At 44.7% G+C, this 19943-nt stretch overlaps 1 protein-coding gene across 1 annotated transcript in view; it reads right to left on the bottom strand.

The window, feature by feature from the left end:
- Nucleotides 1-19943, bottom strand: part of LOC115464388 (vomeronasal type-2 receptor 26-like) — an 80904-nt gene that overhangs the window by 58816 nt on the left and 2145 nt on the right. The window contains exons 3-4 of the mRNA XM_030194774.1: nucleotides 13013-13148; nucleotides 6807-7098 (exon numbers count right to left, since the gene is read on the bottom strand). Of these exons, the coding sequence (XP_030050634.1) occupies nucleotides 6807-7098; nucleotides 13013-13148 (428 nt within the window). The remainder of the gene's footprint in view (nucleotides 1-6806; nucleotides 7099-13012; nucleotides 13149-19943) is intronic.

Genomic DNA, 19943 nt, shown 5'->3' with positions numbered 1-19943 from the left:
GATCGGAGGTTATGAGAGGCCACCTTTGGTGAAAAGCTTTCAACCTCCCTCCGACTGGCAGGTCGCCCGGCACTGACACTTGGATGTCGGCTATGCTCTGCTGGAGCCAGTCAAAAGCTCGCCCCTTGCTTTTGCTGGGGAGCCGCGGGGCCTTGCTGAGGCGCACGCTGCTGACGAGAGCGAGCGCGCTGGGGCTTAGCCTGGGCCGCAGGCTGTCGGGAAGGAGGATTGTACCTACGCTTGCCAGAAGTATAGGGAACAGTCTTCCTTCCCCCGAAAAATCGTCTACCTGTAGAGGTAGAAGCTGAAGGCTGCCGGCGGGCGAACTTGTCGAATGCGGTGTCCCGCTGGTGGAGAGACTCTACCACCTGTTCGACTTTTTCGCCAAAAATGTTATCCGCACGGCAAGGCGAGTCCGCAATCCGCTGCTGGAGTCTATTCTCCAGGTCGGCGGCATGCAGCCATGAGAGCCTACGCATCACCACACCTTGAGCAGCGGCCCTGGACGCAACATCAAAAGTGTCATAAACTCCTCTGGCCAGGAATTTTCTGCACGCCTTCAGCTGCCTGACCACCTCCTGAAAAGGCTTGGCTTGCTCAGGGGGAAGAGCATCAACCAAGCCCGCCAACTGCCGCACATTATTCCGCATGTGTATGCTCGTGTAGAGCTGGTAAGACTGAATTTTGGCCACGAGCATAGAGGAATGGTAGGCCTTCCTCCCAAAGGAGTCTAAGGTTCTAGAGTCTTTGCCCGGGGGCGCCGAAGCATGCTCTCTAGAACTCTTAGCCTTCTTTAGGGCCAGATCCACAACTCCAGAGTCGTGAGGCAACTGGGTGCGCATCAGCTCTGGGTCCCCATGGATCCGGTACTGGGACTCGATCTTCTTGGGGATGTGGGGATTAGTTAGCGGTTTCGTCCAGTTCGCAAGCAATGTCTTTTTTAGGACATGATGCAAGGGAACCGTGGACGCTTCCTTAGGTGGAGAAGGATAGTCCAGGAGCTCAAACATTTCAGCCCTGGGCTCGTCCTCCACAACCACCGGGAAGGGGATGGCCGTAGACATCTCCCGGACAAAGGAAGCAAAAGACAGACTCTCGGGAGGAGAAAGCTGTCTTTCAGGAGAGGGAGTGGGATCAGAAGGAAGACCCTCAGACTCCTCGTCAGAGAAATATCTGGGATCTTCTTCTTCTTCCCACGAGGCCTCACCCTCGGTGTCAGACACAAGTTCACGGACCTGCGTCTGCAACCGCGCCCGGCTCGACTCCGTGGAGCCACGTCCACGATGGGGGCGTCGAGAGGTAGACTCCCTCGCCCGCATCGGCGAAGCTCCCTCCGCCGACGTAGTCGGGGAGCCTTCCTGGGAGGTGGCCGCAGTCGGCACCGCACGCGGTACCGACGTCGGGGACCTCACCCCGGGCGATGGGCCAGCCGGCGCCACGCTCGACGGTACCGGAGGCGCAAGCACCGCCGGTACCGGAGGGGTAGGGCGCAACAGCTCCCCCAGAATCTCTGGGAGAACGGCCCGGAGGCTCTCGTTCAGAGCGGCTGCAGAGAAAGGCATGGAGGTCGATGCAGGCGTCGACGTCAGTACCTGTTCCGGGCGTGGAGGCTGTTCCGGGCTGTCCAGAGCGGAGCGCATCGACACCTCCTGAACAGAGGGTGAGCGGTCCTCTCGGTGCCGATGCCTGCTGGGTGCCGAATCCCTCGGCGACCCAGAGCTCTCGGTGCCGACACGGGGAGGAGACCGGTGTCGATGCTTCTTCGATTTCTTCCGAAGCATGTCACCGGAGCTCCCTGGCACCGACGAGGAGGACGTCGAATCCATCCGTCGCTTCCTCGGGGCCGAGACTGAAGAAGGTCGATCTCGGGGGGGCTGTACCGCAGGAGCCCTCAGGGTAGGAGGAGACCCACCCGAGGGCTCACCGCCACCAGCAGGGGAATGGACAGCCCTCACCTGCACTCCACCCGATGCACCACCGTCCGACGACATCAGCAGACGAGGTCCTGGTACCACCGACGTCGATGCAGCTATCCGATGTCTCGGCGCCGATGCAGAGGCCCGATGCCTCGATGCACTCGATGCAGGGGCGGCCGAGGAAGATGGTCTGGACGCTGACGACGTCGATGCACTCGAAGATCCCGGTGCCGATGCCGACGTAGAGCCCGAGAACAACACGTTCCACTGGGCTAGTCTCGCTACCTGAGTCCGCCTTTGAAGCAGGGAACACAGACTGCAGTTCTGAGGGCGATGCTCGGCCCCCAGACACTGAAGACACGACGAGTGTCGATCAGTGAGCGAGATAACCCGGGCGCACTGGGTGCACTTCTTGAAGCCGCTGGAAGGCTTCGATGTCATGGGCGGAAAAATCACGCCGGCGAAATCAAAAGCCGAAATGGCGAAATTTGAAGCACCAAAAATTTAGAGGGAGAAAAATCTCGACCGAGGCCGAAAAGAGGCCTACCCCGACGACGAAAGAAAACTTACCGGGGCAAAAAGCTGGAAGTACGGGGAGGATTGACACGAAACCCGGCGGAGGGTTTCCGGGGCACTTCCCGACTTAAACAAAGCTTTCCCGAAGGAAAAAAACACGCTCAAAAATAATTTGGACGCGCGAGGTCGACTTTCCGGGGCTCGACACGGCGAAAACACGACCGTACCGAGTGCGGACAAAAGAAGACTGGCCGGCTCGAGCCGGTTTCGGGCGGGAAGACGGCCGCGCATGCGCGGTGCGCGCGGGCGCGCGAGGGCTAGCAAAGGACTTTGCTAGTGAAGTTTCCGATTGGAGGGGCTGCCGTGGACGTCACCCATCAGTGAGAACAAGCAGCCTGCTTGTCCTCGGAGAATAACTTTGTGTCATCAGCAAATTTTATTACCTCGCTAGTTACTCCCATCTCTAAATCATTTATAAAGCAGCGGTCCTAGCACAGACCCCTGAGGAACCCCACTAACTACCCTTCTCCATTGTGAATACTGCCCATTTAACTCCACTCTCTGTTTCCTATCCTTCAACCAGTTTTTAATCCACAATAGGACTTTTCCTCCTATCCCATGACCCTCCAATTTCCTCTGTAGCCTTTCATGAGGTACCTTGTCAAACGCCTTTTGAAAATCCAGATACAAAATATCAACCAGCTCCCCTTTGTCCACATGTTTGTTTACTCCTTCAAAGAATTGAAGTAAATTGAACAGGCAAGAATTCCCCACACAAAAGCCATGCTGACTCGGTCTCAGTAATCCATGTCCTTGGATGTGCAAGCATCATTAGCCTGACAGTTTCTAAATAGTACTTGCCCTGGAACATAAAATAATTCCTCATGACAACCATGGATGTTAACTTCATTAACCCCTTTGGAGTGGTACTCTGACTTCTAAACCCTTTTGCGCTGTATCTATCACATCCACCTGTGCTATAGATGTATATAAAGCAGACACATAAAGGGTCACCATAACCACTAGACCAATTAAATTAAGGTTGGGGCTGCACAGTCGCCCATTCAAAAACAAGTTTGAATAGCTCCTTCCTACTGATATTAAATAGTGAATTGTAGATCAGATAGTTATGGGTTGGGAGGGAGTAACATAGATAGTCTTCTAAATTGAAAACATAAGTCTAGCCATACTGGGTCAGACCAGTGGTCCATCTAGCCCAGTATCCCATTTACAGCAGTGGCCAAGCCAGGACCTCTAGGAGGCAGAGATTGAATTGTCCCTGGAACAGGTAGAGGATTACTTTAGCTAATCAGGCATGCCCCGCCTGTCAGAGGAGGCGGTCCAACATATAAACCACCCCCTACAGGCCAAAGAGCTTCAAATTGAATATCAAGGTTAAAGAACGGGATATACCCATGAACAGATGTTTTTTCAAATGAATTTTATAAAATGCTGGGGGTGGGATTAGTGGCACCTTTTCTGGAACACTATCTGGCAGTGACTGAAGTAGGAGCCTTGCCCCACTATACTAATGTAGCCTTGATATCTCTTCTCCTCAAGCCAAGTATGAATGATGATGATTCTGGTTCCTATAGACCCATATCCCTCCTTAATGTGGATATTTTGGCTTCCCAACTTTCTGAGCACTTACCCACTGTGAAAGAGGGAGTTCAAACAGGATTTGCAGCTGGGCATCATGCACTTCACAATGTCTGGAAGGCACTGATAGCGTTGGTGCATTGTCAGCATACTAACACTCCAGCACTCAGTTAGCTTAGATCCCTCTAATACCTTTGATTGTGTGGCATTGTCTTTTTTGTTCCATACTTTGGGTCATGTTGGGATTAATGGGTGATTTTTGAGTGAGATGAAGGCACTTTATGCGCAAACTATGGCCTTATTAATGGAGGGCAGTCACAGGGTTTTCCAATAGCTAGAGGCACTATACTGAGGTGTCCCCTATCCCCCTTACTTTCTGCATTTTCCCTAGAACCTTTACTTTGCACCTTAAAGGGAGAGGTAGAAATATGTGGCCTGGAGGTGGGAAATTACACATTAAAGACTTTGGACTTTGCTGATGACCTATTCCTTATCCTCACAGACACCCAGCGTTCCCTGACGGCAGCCATTGATCTGATGGAGCAATATGGCTTTCTGTCTAGCTCTCATCTAAATCTTGGCCTACTGGTTCTTGCTTCAGTCTGGTTATCCTAGTCTGGAGCATTCTCCTTGCAGTGGGCTGCAGGTAGTATTAAATACTTGGGGTTTCACCTTCCTATGGATTTGATCTATTTATATTCTCTCAACATTAACCATTTATTGAAGGATACCAGGACCAGGTTGAAGAGCTATAAGGGTTATTCCCTCTTCATGTTGGGGAGAATTAGCTTGTTTAATTTGTTCCTGGCCCTGAGATGGCTACTTCTGTGTATCAGCCTTTATGGGCCTTGCTGTCTGAAAATTCAATGTCGATGATGACAAGAGTTTTACTTTCTGTGAAACCTGTTTGTACTTGGAAGACAGCCTTTTCTATTGCTGGTCCACTGTTTGGAATGCTTTCCCTGGCACATTAAGGTTGTGTAACAGTAGAACACAGTTTCATAAACTGTTGAAGACACACCTCTTTCTGAAAGCATGGACTTGAAATTGTAGATCTTTTATTGATGTAAAAAGAGTTTAATGAAAATCAGCTCAACTTCTGCTTGCTTTAAATGTGGTCAGTTGAATGTTTCCCTGGGTCATATGCTGCAGAAATACTCATCTGTACAATCTCATTGGCAATGGGTTTTGACCTTTATCACCAAGATGTAGTTCTTGTCGATCCCCCTACAGTCAAGTCTTATGTTCAGTGTTACTCCTGAAATACAACCACGGCGGTGGAGAGCTAGTAGATTTCTTTGCTGGGACACTCTGATGATAATGAAAGTGATCCTTTCTTCATGGTTGTCCGAGAAGGCCCCCTTGGAGCAATCATGGCGAGCAGGTATGATTCATGATCTAACTATGGAGCGGTGATGGGTGCAGAGCTTGGACTCACCAGAGGGCCTTTAGAATCAAGCCATATGGGAACCCTTTTGGTCTACCTTGACTCATTATGCAAGAAGCAGGATCTTTAACTGTTGACAGAGTTTACTACTACTACTTATCTTTTCTATAGCGCTACTGAACGTATGCAGCGCTGTGCACTGGACATAACGAGACAGGCCCTACTCAACAGAGCTTATAATCTAATTAGGACTGACAAACAGGACAAATAAGAGATAAGGGAATAACTAAGGTGGAAATGATAAAACATGGGTTTGAACTGTATGTAGAAATGGATAGGGAGCCAATGAAGTGATTTGAGAAGAGGGCTAATATGAGCATAGCGACACTGGCGGAATACAAGTCATGCAGCAGGATTTTGGTTTTTTCTTCAGTTCTTGACCAGCACCCAGAGGAACAAGGAGGGAAGTGAGGGGAGGTGGAGGGACTAACCGATGAAGCAAAAAATACCCCAAAATATGCTAAGTATGTTATTTTTATTTGTTATCACCTGTTGTATGATTTTCTTGGAATCATTCCACTCAGTTGTACTAGTTCTGTTGGGTTTTCCTGTTAACATACTTAATAAAAATGATCTTAAGATAAATTCAGACTGAAATAATCTCATTGATTTTGGGATTTGTTTTAGGATTTTGCCCTGTTGCAATGTATACTGCAAAACGTGACCCTTGTCGGCATACAGCAGAATTGGCAACGAGTCTTAAGATAAATGAAACATTTAATACAAAATATTTAATATTGAAATTGAAATTATTATTATTATGAATACAATTATTGGGAAGTGAAAGCATTAGAGGAGTTGATGAAGAGTCCTGGTGAATCATGGTGAAGAATCCTCATGTAAAAAGAATCATCAGCTGAGGATCAGGTTAAAACTCATGTATCAATGTGAATGGACATTTAATTGATGTAACAGCGTTGGGGTGTAACTGTATGTATAAGTGAGATAATGCCAACTTAAGCAATGCATTGAAAATATGATGCATGTACCTTGACTGTCACGTGTCTCTAAAATGATTACAAGCACATTTCTTACACACACTAAAGCTGACTGCAGACGATATTCAGCCCATGGCAGTCAGTGTTTTTATACACTGCCATGAGCAGAAGTAGCCCTGGTCACTGGTACTGAATATTGGGAGCTATTTGAGACTATTTTCAAATTGCCCTCTTCTGTTCAGGTAGATGTGGAAACATTTAATTGCCATCCTTTTATTTCAGCAGCTTCTATGTGTTTGTGGATAGCAATTTGGATATAGTTTTATGAAGATGATCTGTCAAAATGGATTATAGAATAGGAAATAAAGTAAAATGGAAATGTCTCCTTACTTGTGGGAAGTGGTATATTGAGAGCACATTGGATATTTGACTTGATCTCTCTCCTGGAAGACCTTCAATGATAGCAGCCAGTGTGCCAGATGTTTGGCAGTTATAATTAATGACTGGTATGTCCATTTGTGAAAATATATTCATGGCAGCCTTAAACTTTAAGAGTAAATTACTATAAGAATTATAAATGTGAAATCCCAGCGTGAGGTTGGGTAAGAGCTCTGAGCTGTTGTTAATCTCCTCCACTGCAGAAACAAAGGCCAGGAAGTTGTAGATGTTTTCTGTATTAATACTGTAATGAGATTCAGTGTCAGATTATGTACAATAAGCAGCCAAATAAAAGATCTAGAAACATGAATTCTAACTGAAAAATGATTTGAAACCTATTTCTTCTGTCCACCAACCAAAGTCATATGTCACTCCACAATCAGTGGTCTTGAATTGGCCTTAATAAGATTCTGCACTGTAGATTTATCCTAAAAAAAAAAAGGTCAGACCAACCTGTGTTGCGTGATGTCTCTCTCAGCACATCACTAGTCTCAGATAGGATAGAGTATCCCATTTAACTTGAACTGCCTTGAGGCAGGGACTGAGATTTGGAAATGTCTTAGTGTTTTCAAAGCTTGTACATAAATGCAACCTTCTCCCCAGCCCCATTCCCAGGAAAGCCTCTGCTCACTCCATGCAGCATTACATGTGTACAGGTTGAATGTACATAATTGTATGAACAAGTCTGGCACACAATTTTGTAAAAGCCTGTTTCCTGCATGCAAATTATTGCTTTATACACATATATGGTTTCGAAAATGACCCACCATGGGGATAATTCTCTATAGTTTGCTAAATGTTAGCAGCTAATCAGACAAATGCATATGTAGCAATAAAGAACATTATACCAACATGTTGTAATATCAATATTATAATTACGACCCACCAAAGAAATGTGTTTTTAAAATTTTACGGAATTTCATATAGTTCCGTTCTCTCCGAATGTTTAATGGAAGGGAGTTCTATTCAGGAATAGTAGCTACAGAAAAGATAGTATTCGGTGCTACAATGGGGCTGAAATGGCACTTCGATACCACAGTGCACTCAAGTGCTATTCTATATTCAACTTGGACAGCAGAAGGAGTAGTGTACAGACCCCTGATGTAGGCTTTTTGCAGAAACACAGTGCTGTGTTGGGTCTTGATGAATAAAGAATTTGTTTACTACATCTCTTGTCCTTCTGTCATTTTGGTGTAGAGCCCTGCTACCTCCACTACTCCTTTTGCTGGTTTCCTCTCACATAGTGACACAGTCCTCCGCTTTTGCAGTGTCCCGTCATTCTATAACTCAGCAAAATGTGTTCTAGTGCATAACTACAAAGGGGCATTGACATAGGAGGGGCTGGGTCATGTCATAGGCATTCTGACTCTATTGAATACTATTAGATAGTATTCTAAAAGAGATCTGGTCTTTATAGAATTCTCCCTCATGGACTAGATTCAATATATCAAGCCTGAACGTTCGGTGCTGAAATGAAATTCACTTAAGAGTATTCTATTAAATACAACTTAATTTAGGCATAGTTTATAGAATAAGCCTAAATTTGGATGCAGTTATTTAGAATACTCTGAGCAACGGTCCACACAACTAAATTTAGCCACAACCAATTACGCCAAGTAAAACCTTCTGTAAATCTAGAAACATAAAATATGCAAGGAGCGGGTATATTCTATAATAATGCGCATAGATTTTAGAAATGCCCATGACCTGCCCGTGACCATACAAGCAGGCAAAAACAGCGACGGTGACAACAAAGATGATGCAAACAAAACGTCCAACGGACTCAAAGAGTTCACATCAGAAGCTTTATTCAAAGTATATAATGGACTCGACATAAATCGTGCTTCGGCCACAGAGGCCTGCTTCAGGAATCCCTGTGAAGTGTAAATACATAAGTTCTCAGCACTCACTCTATAGAATTTGAAAGCAATGTCCTCGTCTCTGATATATCAATTCCAAACCAGCAAACATCCAGCTGCTTTTGATGCACTCTGAGGCCCCCTTTTACCGCAAAGGGTGAAAGGCTGTCTCTTTTAAAAGAAGTGACAGTACAGCCAGGGCCGTGCCAAGGGTCTCTGGCGCCCCCCTGCAGACTATCAGTTGGCGCCCCCCCCCCCCCGGTGAAAATGATCGCTCACCACTTACCACACTGACAAGAATTGTCAGCAATATTCTTAGAAACAAATTGCTATACATTGCAAAATAAGATAGCAGATGTAAATTCTCAAAGTGGACATATTCCAAACGCTAAAATGAAAATAAAATGATTTTTTTCTACCTTTGTTGTCTGGTGACTTTCTTTTTCTGATCATGCTGGCCCAGTATCTGATTCTGCGGCTATCTGTCCTCTTAACTCCGTTTCCAGGGCTTCCTTTTCATTTATTTCTTTCCTTTCCTCCTTTCTTCTTCATTTCTGGTCCTCAGCTTCTGCCTATTTTCTTCATCCATGTGTAATTTTTCTCCTCTTTTCCTTTTCCCTCATTTCATCTCCTTCATCTCTCTTCCCTCCCCTTTATGTCCAGCAGTTTCTCCTCTCTCCCTGAGCCCTTCCCTGCAATCCATATCCATCCATGCCCATCTGTCCCCTGCCCCCTCCATTCATCCCTATCCAACAATTCCCCTCTCTTCCTGAGCCCTACCCTCCCATCAATCCATGCCCATCTGTCCCTTGCCCCCTCCATTCATCTCTGACCCTATCCAGCAATTTCCCTCTCTCCCTGAGCCCTGCCCTCCCAATCCATGCCCATCCATGCTCCTCTGTCCCCTGTCCCCTCCATTCACCCTATCCAGCAATTCCCCTCTCTCCCTGAGCCCTACCCTCCCATCAATCCATGCTCATCTGTCCCTTGCCCCCTCCATTCATCCCTGACCCTATCCAGCAATTCCTCTCTCTCCCTTCCATGAACCCTGCCCTTGCATGCTCCTCTCTCTCCCCTGCTCTCCGGCAACTATTCCCTTTCTTTTTTTATTTCTTTTAATTTTACCTCCGTGACCACCCGGCAGCGCAGCGTCAGTGCAGGAGGCGGCGCTCCCGACGTGTCTAGCCTTCCCCTTCGCTCAGGTTCCGCCTTCTTCTGACGTCAAGGAAATGACGTCAGAAGAAGGCGGAACATGAGCGAAGGGGAAGGCTAGACCGGAAGCGCCGCCTCCTGCACTGACGCTGCGCTGCCGGACGGAGGTAAAATTAAAAGTATTAAAAAAAGAAAAAGGGATTTGCTGCAGGAGAGAAGAGAGCGCGGGCAGTTGGGCAATGGGAGTGGGAGGGCGAGGAGGTAAGCATGGTGCGGCGGCGCCCCCCAAATGACGGCGCCCCCCTGCCATGCTTACCTCGCTTACCGTATTGGCACGGCCCTGAGTACAGCAAGTGAACCACTTGCCGCATGGCTATTTAAACTCTATTGCTAAAAAAATTTAATTTTTTAAAAAATTTCTAGCATTCCTAGCATTCTAGGAAATGGCGCTTGCTGGGGGTGGGAACTACCGGTAGTTCTGGATTAGCAAGCAGTAAGCCCCCACAGTTATTCCGAGAACTGCTGAGCTCTTGGGACTCAAAATACCATCAATCAACCCTACACTTGATAGACAAAATTCTGCAGGTGAATAGATGTGGCCAGCTGGTTATCTAACAATATGTAGCTGTTATACGGATATCAGGGATGCATTAGGGAAGAACTTGAACAGGTCAAGAAACAGCAGTAGCCAAGTTTTGATGACATTTCATGGATTATGATGTTGGAAAACTAGTCATGGAAAAAAGTTATTTACTGGTAAAAGGAAAACATATTCTTATTAAGCAATAGACCTTTGGACAGAGAAGGTCAAGAAAAAAATCAATGACATAAGTTTGGTGACTGACAGAATTTGCCAACCTTATGTACAAAGGTGGAAGTATTTCAGAATCATATATAGTCAACATATTAAAACAATTTGGATATGAAAAAGAGTTTTCAAACCTTTGATTTTCTAACAGGCTTTTTAATAAGAGAAAAATAAGTAGTATTTTCCAAAGAATCAATTTCTGAAAGTCAAGGTGTCATTATAGTACGTTGGAGAAAATAAAAATATGTTTTAGAAAGGCAGGTGGATAGCTGAGGTGGTAGGATTACAACCCTGGTGCAAATGAAACATACATGTGACCTTAGTGTAAGAAGGAATGAAGAAGAAAACCACAGACTGAGTGTGATTGGTCACAGCATAAATGAGCAGACTGGATGGAACAAGAGATTCTCATCTGCTGATACTTTCTATTTCTATAAGACAAAGTATGAATTTGCAAAGAAATGACAAGCAAAATTCTAAAGGTTTCCTTTTTGGTTCCACACATTTAATTAATTTACATGTGGGTTTTTCTCATCAATTTGCATAGACATTGTTGAAACACATTTCATTTACTTTCCCAAATATAAGAATGTTTTGGTTGAAATTTAGGTGCTAGTTGTCAGTTTAAAGTTTCCGAAATTTAGGAGACAAAAATTCAGACAGCAAACTGCAATGAATTTTCCAAGAAAAGGTGCCTAAATGAGTTGCCTACTATTGTATCTAGATAAGGGGGTCACAGCACTGTTATCCAGCTAGTGGCAGTATCACCTGCTATCCTAATACCTTAAGACACCCTGGCACTATCCGCACAAGATAGACGCTTTACTTTTTTGAAAATGGCTATATTTCCTATTCAAATTTGGGACATTTAGTGAAAAACGTCCATAGTCAAACTTAGACTTAAGACTAATTGTTTTGTAAAAAACTTAATACTTCGTTTTTACTTCTGTATTCAGCTGTTTCACATTTGACACTACCGGTTCTATCTTATTGTAATTGTCCAATCATATAACCAGTTATTGTGTGTGACTCAGTTCTCTTTAAAATGATTGTTTACTGTTAATTCTTAGTTGATTGTACTCTGCCAAGAATGGATTAAGCTGATTATAAATACCCTAATTAAATCAACTTAAAATGCAGAGGGGTCTGTAAGGATTTTCAAGACAGTATACAGATGATCAGCAGCATTTATCCAGGTAACAGGTGGAGGAGTAGCCTAATTGTTAGTGCAACGGACTCTGATCCTGGGGAACTGGGTTTGATTCCCACTGCAGCTCCTTGTGACTCTGGGCAAGTCACTTAACCCTCCATTGCCCCAGGTACAAATAAGCACCTGTATATACTACGTAAATCGCTTTGAATGTAGTTGCAAAAGCACAGAAAGACATTGTATCAAGTCCCATTAACAAGATTCCATGCACAGTGTCAAAGAGTAGCAACATTCCATGTAGAATCCCAAAGAATAGCAAGATTCCGGAATCCCAGCCTAGTGGTTATTGCAGTGGACTTTGATCCTGGGGAACTGGGTTGATTCCCACTGCAGCTCCTTGTAACCCTCCATTGCCCCTGGTACAAATAAGTACCTGTATATGCTATGTAAACAGCTTTGAATGTAGTTACAAAAACTACAGAAAGGAGGTATATCAAGCCCCATTCCCTTTCCCCTCTTTGTGGAAAAGTGCTTTGCACTATTGGCACATTCATTTCCTTTTTCTACTCCATACCCACCAATGTTTAAGGAACCTACATTTGAAATTCTAATGCACAATAGGATCCTAAATATAAGTAATCTAGGGGCCACTTTACTAAGCCGCTTAAGGCTCTAAGCAAGCCCAACGTGCACCAAAATGGAGTTACCACCTGGCTACCGTGTGGCTTTTGCAGTAATTTCATTTTTGTCGTGCGTCCGATACGAGCGGCTGAAAAATAATTGTTATTTTTGGATTCGCATATCAGACGCGCACCAAGTGGCATTTGGTGCATGTAGGTCTTTACTGCATGGTTACCATGTGAGACTTTGCCACTAGGACAATGGCTGGCGGTAAGGTCGCAGACCCAAAATGGACGCGCAGTAATTTTGATTTTGCTGCACATCCATTTAAGGCAAAAATTTTAAGAGGCCTTTTTTACAGGCGTGCTGAAAAATGGATCAGCGCGCGCCCAAAACCCGTGCCTACACTATCACAAGCCATTTTCAGAGTGCCTTTGTAAAAGGACCCCCTAACCTAGTTAATTTCAAAAGAATCCAACTAAAGTTATTATTCCCCCAGTTAGTGGCTGTGCATTTTAAAATTCATTAACATAACCCCGATAGGAACAAGCTAAACAATTTTACTTACATTTTAGTTTCAAGCAAGTTAGGGGGATTTGTGAAGTTAAACCGTTCAGCTAGATACAAAGTGTTCACATTTACTATTCCTCCGATTATGATGTCCCCATTCCTGTGATATCCTGGTGATGTCAGCAAATCCTGCCCTAATGAACACAAACACTCAGCAAACCTACAAAGGCCATGAAAAAGCATTAAAAAAAGCAGAAGAGAATGAGCTTGCATCTTCAAAACTGACTGTACTTAATTCGTCGGCTAGGGAGATGTTATAGGGTTCTTGCTGATCCCACACAAATGCTGTTTAAATCACTTACATTAAAAAAAAACCCAGTCATTTTCTCACTGGAAATAGGTATATAAGCAATGAAACAGATATCAGATTATTGAGGGGAGAACTCATTAAGCTGAACTTGAATCCAATTTTCTTGCTAAGATACAGGAGCTTTATAGTGTCGTTCTCTTAGAGTTTACTCTCATGGGAAACCTGCTCTAGTTCTGTGTATTTAATATTAAATATAGCTTGCTGCTGTCCTTTTTTTTTTTTTTTGACTAAAGCTTAACTTATATTAACAAACAGACAAACATCAATCTAGCAGAAATGTTTGGAGATTTGTATAGTAACTGGAGTGGAGGAGTAGTTTAATGGCTAGTGCAGTGGGCTTTGATTCTGGCAACCTGGGTTTAGTTCCCACTACAGCTGCTTGTGACCTTGGCTAAGTCACTGAGGGGCCCTTTTATTAAGCCGCGTAGGTGCCTATCCACGCCCAACCCACATCAATTTGGAACTGCCACCCGGCTACCATGTGGCCCAGGAGGGAATTTCATTTTTTACGTGTGTCCTCTACACACGCTTGAAAATTTCCGGTGCGCAGCGCTAACCAGGCGGTAATCGGCAGTGTATGCTCGCTGATGATTACCAGCCAGTTAAGAAGTGAGACTTTAGCGCTAAGTCAGTGGGTGGTGGTAAGGTCTCAGGCTCAAAATGGACGAACGCCAATTTTTATTTTGCCGCAGGTCCATTTTTAGCCAAAAAGGGTTTTTTTTTCCAGGTGCACTCAAAAATGGACCTGCGCACGTCCAATACACGCATCTACCAGTGCAGGCCATTTTTCAGCGCACCTTAGTAAGAAGACACCTTAATCTTCCATTGTCCCAGGTATAAAAACTGAGGGCCCTGTTTATTAAGCAGCGCTAAGGGTGATCTAGCATTTTTAGCATGCAATAAACTTTAGAGACACCCATATATTTTTATGGGCATCTCCAGCGTTTAGCGCGTGCCAATTTTAGCATATACTAAAAACGCTAGTACATCTTAGTAAACAGAGCCCTTAGATTGTGAGCCCTCTAGGGACAGAGAACGTACCTGCATATAATGTATACAGCACTGTGTACATCTAGTAGTGTTATAGAAATGATTAGTAGTAGATGTAATTGAAGACATTGCATATTTGGGGAGTGTTTTTCAAGTTGGAAAAAGGAACTTATATTAAGCCTATTTACAAACACAACATAGTCCCACTTACTTATATATCTATACAAAAAAGAATTAAGGAAGCAACCACTCAAAGTGGAGGAACACTGAATCCCTATGAACGTCAACAAAACAAGTCCAAAGAGTAGGGTAGGCTGGCTCTTCTAAAAAACTGCAAAAGTTGACAGGAAAGTTTCTCTACTTTCCTTTTGGCTTATGCTGCCATATGTTGAAAGTGATGGTTTTATACCTTGAACAACCATAAGTTGCTTTCTGTTGCTTTTGGTTTTAGAAATACCATTTACCTTTGCATAACCTACACCGTAAGATTCCTGAAGCAGGCGCTTTGGCGCCGAAACACGGCAGCTGTGTCGAGTCGTTTGGTGACTTTTTTTATTGCATAAGTTACATCACTGGCGTTTGCCAGTCAGGCGTTGTTTGCATTATTGCACTCCTTACTCACTTGAGGATTATAGAGAGGTTCGACAGCAAGGATCTTGACATTACTTTTAAGTTAAGTTTTATCGTTAGAACATGAAAAATCCACTTTACTGCCGAGCCAGGCCATTTGTGCCAAAACACAGCCATGTTGGGTCAACTGTATGTTTCTCTAAATTAAAGTCTTCTTGGCATCCTCATTGAATCTACCTCACTTTTTTGTTTGCTACTCACGTTTGTGTGAGGGACTTTTCCTCCTTTTTTTGTTGTTTGACTTTTAATAAAGATCATATTTTTCAGCCAGCATCTCCATTTTTGTTTTTTGGAATCTAAAAAAAGAAGTAAACATTCCCCCAAATGATATGGGAAATGACACAAAAACAAATTTTTCCAGCTGCCCATCCCAATAAAATGACCCCTTTGGTCTCAAGTATATGGAAACTAGGAAAATGCAATTAATCATTTGGGAGATCAGAATCTACTAGTTATATTAACCCTAATTTTATACGTTTGTGCATTCAATTTAACACTTAGCAGGCAAAATTACTCATGCAAGTTATAGTATAGTGTCAGTTACATTTGAAATTTAATTGTTTATCTGCTAATTCTTGGCTATAATTGATGTTGGTTAACGTTAATTGTCACTTACATGTGTACTGTAACTGCCACTAGTCAGTATTCTATAAATTGTGCACTCAAAATCTATCACAACACCTGCAGAGGGGTATGAACCCGGTAGCGATGTGGGTGGGTCAGGGGAGTGCGTAGCAGTAGCGCACACAACTTAAAGAATACTGGCATTTTCACGCCTAATTGCCTATAGGTAGGAATGAGCATTTACACCAGCTGTTGACCATAAATTAAGACTTACGCTAGTATTCTATAATATATTTATTTACTTATGTGATATTTGCTATACAGCTTTAGCTAACACGTAGGGAGAAGCGATGCACAGAATAAAATATAAATAAAATGAACTACAGTATAAAAATAGGGAAGTCAAACATTTATCCCAGCAAACAAATACAGGGTGTCAAACATAGGCGGTCGGTGGCCCAACTGTTTGGGAAGGCTCAAGGGGGCGGGGTTAGGGGTGGGGCCAGGGGCGGGGGTTACACCCATAATTGTGTGTCAACACAGAAAAAAAAATAAGTAAAAATAAGTCACAATTAATACCTTTTATTAAATTTAGATATTAAATATGTATCATATGTCAAAGAATAAAGTGGTTGCTCAAAGCATGTACTAACCACAATTGCTCAACTGCAAAACACTATGCACAAATTTGTGCAAAAACACACTCATAAACCTTACTGTACCATAACACTGGGCAGACCCTAATAAACCAATATACCACCCATACGGAAAATGCAGACCGTCAACAATATGAAACAAGGGATCATAATATCACAATTCTCATGTAGAGCCACAAAACACATGACACAACAGATATGAAGGCAAAATACTGAAATGGAAAGTTACCTCAAGAAGTCAGACTCAGCATGCAGCAATACTAGAAAAATTGAAATTTACATGCAAAACATCACAGATGCACATTTCCAAAAGCTGACATATTCCAGTTAATAAATTCTGAATAAAATACTTTTTTCTACCTTTGTTGTCTGATCATTTAGTTTTTCTATTCACTTTGGTCCCAGTGTCTTCTGTTTTATGCAGTGTCTTCTTTCCATTTGATATTTTTTCTCTCACCATGTCCACCATCCTCCTGTGTCCTTATGCTTCCTGTCTACCATCTGTAGCCCTGTCTCTATCCTTCAATATCCCGATCCAGCTCTTAAATTCAACAGTTTCCCCTCCATCCATATCCAGCATTTCTCCTCACTCCCCTCCATCCATGTGCATATACTTCCCTCCCCTCCATCCATGTCCAGCACCTTCCCTCTTTCTCTCCTACCATTCCATCCAGTGTCATCCCTCTTTCTCTCTCCATCCTTCCACCCATTATCCTCTCCCAGTCCTTCCGTCCGTTGTCTTCCTCTATCTCCCCTTCCTTCTAGACAGTTCTCTCTCTTGACCCTTTTCCATGAACATAAAATGGCCACTGAGCAATCTCAAAATACTTGTCAGAATGTATGGGATAGTCAAGGAAGAGAAGCTCTGTGGGACCTATGACATTTTCCTTACTAGCCAGGAAGTGACATTCTCCCCAATGATCAGGAAATAACATCCAGGTTCCTCCAGGTACTCTCCTCTCCCCTCTATCCTAGATTTCCAAGAGTGGAACTGTCACTAATTACTTCATAGAAATTGTCACTCCCACAGTCAAGCTAGAGAGTCCCTTTTTCCATTAGGGTGTGTAGTTCTCTAAACAATGCTTTGGTTGTCACGATTGTGGCCATGTCTCATGCGCTCAGTCATTTCGCCACCTGGTGCTAAGGCCTGGTGGCTGCGGCGGGCTGTCTGGTTGTTGTTTCCCCTGTTCCAGAAGTCATGCCAGTCCGGTCCGGATCTTCCAGCCTTCCAGACTGGCTTGGGACTTTTGGAACTTAGCAGCACCCTTACCTGGTGATCTCCCTTGTCGGTTGCCTTTATGAACCACCTGGATACTTTCTACTTTGCCTTCGCAACAGAGGTCATCTGATGAGCTTCTCGTCGGTGAGAGTTGTTGCAGTGCTTCCTGATCTCCTTATCCTGTGGTGGACCGGCCCTGCTTGTTTCCCTGGTTTACTTCTTTGCTCGCTGCCTGCCCCGACTTCTGCTGGTATCCAGACTACTCTCTGCTCGCTGCCTGCCCTGACTTCTGCTGGTATCCAGACTACTCTCTGCCCGCTGCCTGCCCTGACTTCTGCTGGTATCCTGAATACTTCTCCGGCTTGCTGCCTGCCCCAGACTCGGTGTGTTTCCTGGTTTACTTCTCCTGCTCGCTGCCTGCACAAGACTCGGCATGTTTCTTGCATGGGCATAGACTGGGGGAGGTGAGGGAGGCATTGCCCCCCCCCAAAACAAGGACAACTGGAATGGCGACTTTTTTACCTGAAGTCGCAGCGACGAACGGGCAGGCAGTACTGTGTTAGTAAAATCAACAAGGAGGCAGGTTCAACTCCACCTTTCACTTCCCTCCTGCCCTCTCTGCGTCCTGCCCGAAAGGAAATGACATCAGAGGAAGGCAGGATGCAGAGGGCAGGAGGGAAGTGAAGGGCGGAGTCGAACCTGCCTCCTTGTTGATTTTACTACTGCAGCGCTGTCTGGCCGTTCGTCGCTGTGAATTCGGGAGTGGAATGGAAGTGTGAGCCAGCCTATCTCATCCACTGTAAGTAAGGCAGGCATCACTGTTTCCACTCCCCCGCGCAGCCGTCGCTGTTCAGTTAACACAGCAAGCAAACCTGTGAGCTGCTGCATCCACGTTGTTTTACAGATGCTGCTAAGGAGCAGAGAGGGGGGGAGACGCTCTGACGCTGGATAGAAGGGGGAAGGGGATGGACAGAAACAGGATGGGCAGGGGAAGGAGGAGAATTGCTGGACAACAGGGATTGATGTTGGGGACAGGGGAGAGAGGAAATTTGCTGGAGATGGATGGAGGAGAGGGCAGGGGAGAATGGAGAGTTGCTGGATGGAGGGGAGGGCAGGGGAGAGAGGAAATTTGCTGGACAAGGATGGATGGAGGAGAGGGGAGGGGAGAATGGAGAGTTGCTGGACGGAGCAGAGGGCAGGGGAAGGAGGAGAATTGCTGGACCTGGATGGATGGAGGGGAAGGAAGGCAGAGGAAGTAGATGCACATGGATGGATGGAGGGGAGGGGAGTGAGAGAAATGTTGGATATGGATGGAGAGGAAACATGCATTTAAGGGCTGAATTGGAACACTTTGAGGGCAGATACTGAAACTGGAGGAAGATTAGGGACAGGGCTACAGATGGTAGACTGGACGCATAAGGACACAGGAGGATGGTGGACATGGTGAGTGAAAAAATATCAAATGGAAAGAAGACACTGGGACCAAAGCGAATAGAAAAACGAAAATAGTCAGACAACAAAGGTAGAAAAAAGTATTTTATTCAGAATTTATTAATTGGAATATGTCAGCTTTTGGAAATGTGCGTCTGTGGTATGGGAAAGGGGGTGGGGAAATACTACTGGAGAGAAAGAAGGAGTGCTGGGTAAGGAGGAAGGAAGGAAGGAAGGAAGGAAGGGAGAAAGAGCTGGCTTTTTTGGGAATAACCATTATGTATATGTATGAGATATCTCAAAAATATTCATTATGGTTATTCCCCAAAAAAAGCCAGCTCGTGCTCCCTTCCTTCCTCTATTTTAGCAGAGTCTTTCAAAAACAAAAAAACATTCTGACACAAGAAAAGGCATTTGAGCCCTTCTCCTTGTAAGCCCAAGGCTTAAACACTGGTAGACCCTAAACCATCTACTCTCAATCCAGCAGTTTATACTGTATTGGGACCCACCCCACTCTGCCAGCAAACAAAAACTTAAAAAAACAAAGGTGTAACTTATTTCTTCATAGGTTATTAACTCAATTCCTTTCTCTGAAGCACTGCTTAACACTACCTTTATAGGAATTGAAGCACTGCTTAACACTACCTTTATAGGAAGTTAAATGTTTTGAACTTCCATCCTCTCCTCTGGGCTTTGGGCATCTGGTACACCTTTATCATAGCCTTGAGCCTCCTCTGTTCTGGGATACTCCTGGACCTTCATGGGCTCACTCACCCCTCTCCTTCCTTCTGCTTCAATGTGAGTCTTCATACACTCCTACTCCTCCCTAGGAAGCCTCTCCCCCACTTGGCGGTACCACAAGGGTTTTTTCTGGATTATTCCGCCCCCTTCGGTCATCCCTTCCTCCTCCTGGCATAAGTGAGTCCCAGTGCCCTCTGCTGGGGAAACCTTTCATGTCACTGAAGTTTCTTCACTAACCTTTTTCCCTTGAAATAAGAGGGAAAGGGGGTGGGCCCACAGAGGTTTCTCCTTTTGCTCCAGTTTCTTTCTTACTGTAACCCATAAGGGGTTAAAATAAACGTACCTGGGGCTGCTTGTGGAGGGAGATCCGGCAGCCACGTGTTTTGTT

The sequence above is a fragment of the Microcaecilia unicolor genome, chromosome 3 (genome assembly GCF_901765095.1).
Source record: "Microcaecilia unicolor chromosome 3, aMicUni1.1, whole genome shotgun sequence".
Taxonomy (NCBI): domain Eukaryota; kingdom Metazoa; phylum Chordata; class Amphibia; order Gymnophiona; family Siphonopidae; genus Microcaecilia; species Microcaecilia unicolor.
The sequence above is the reverse complement of the archived record's forward strand: the minus strand, read 5'-3'. Positions and strand labels throughout refer to the sequence as shown.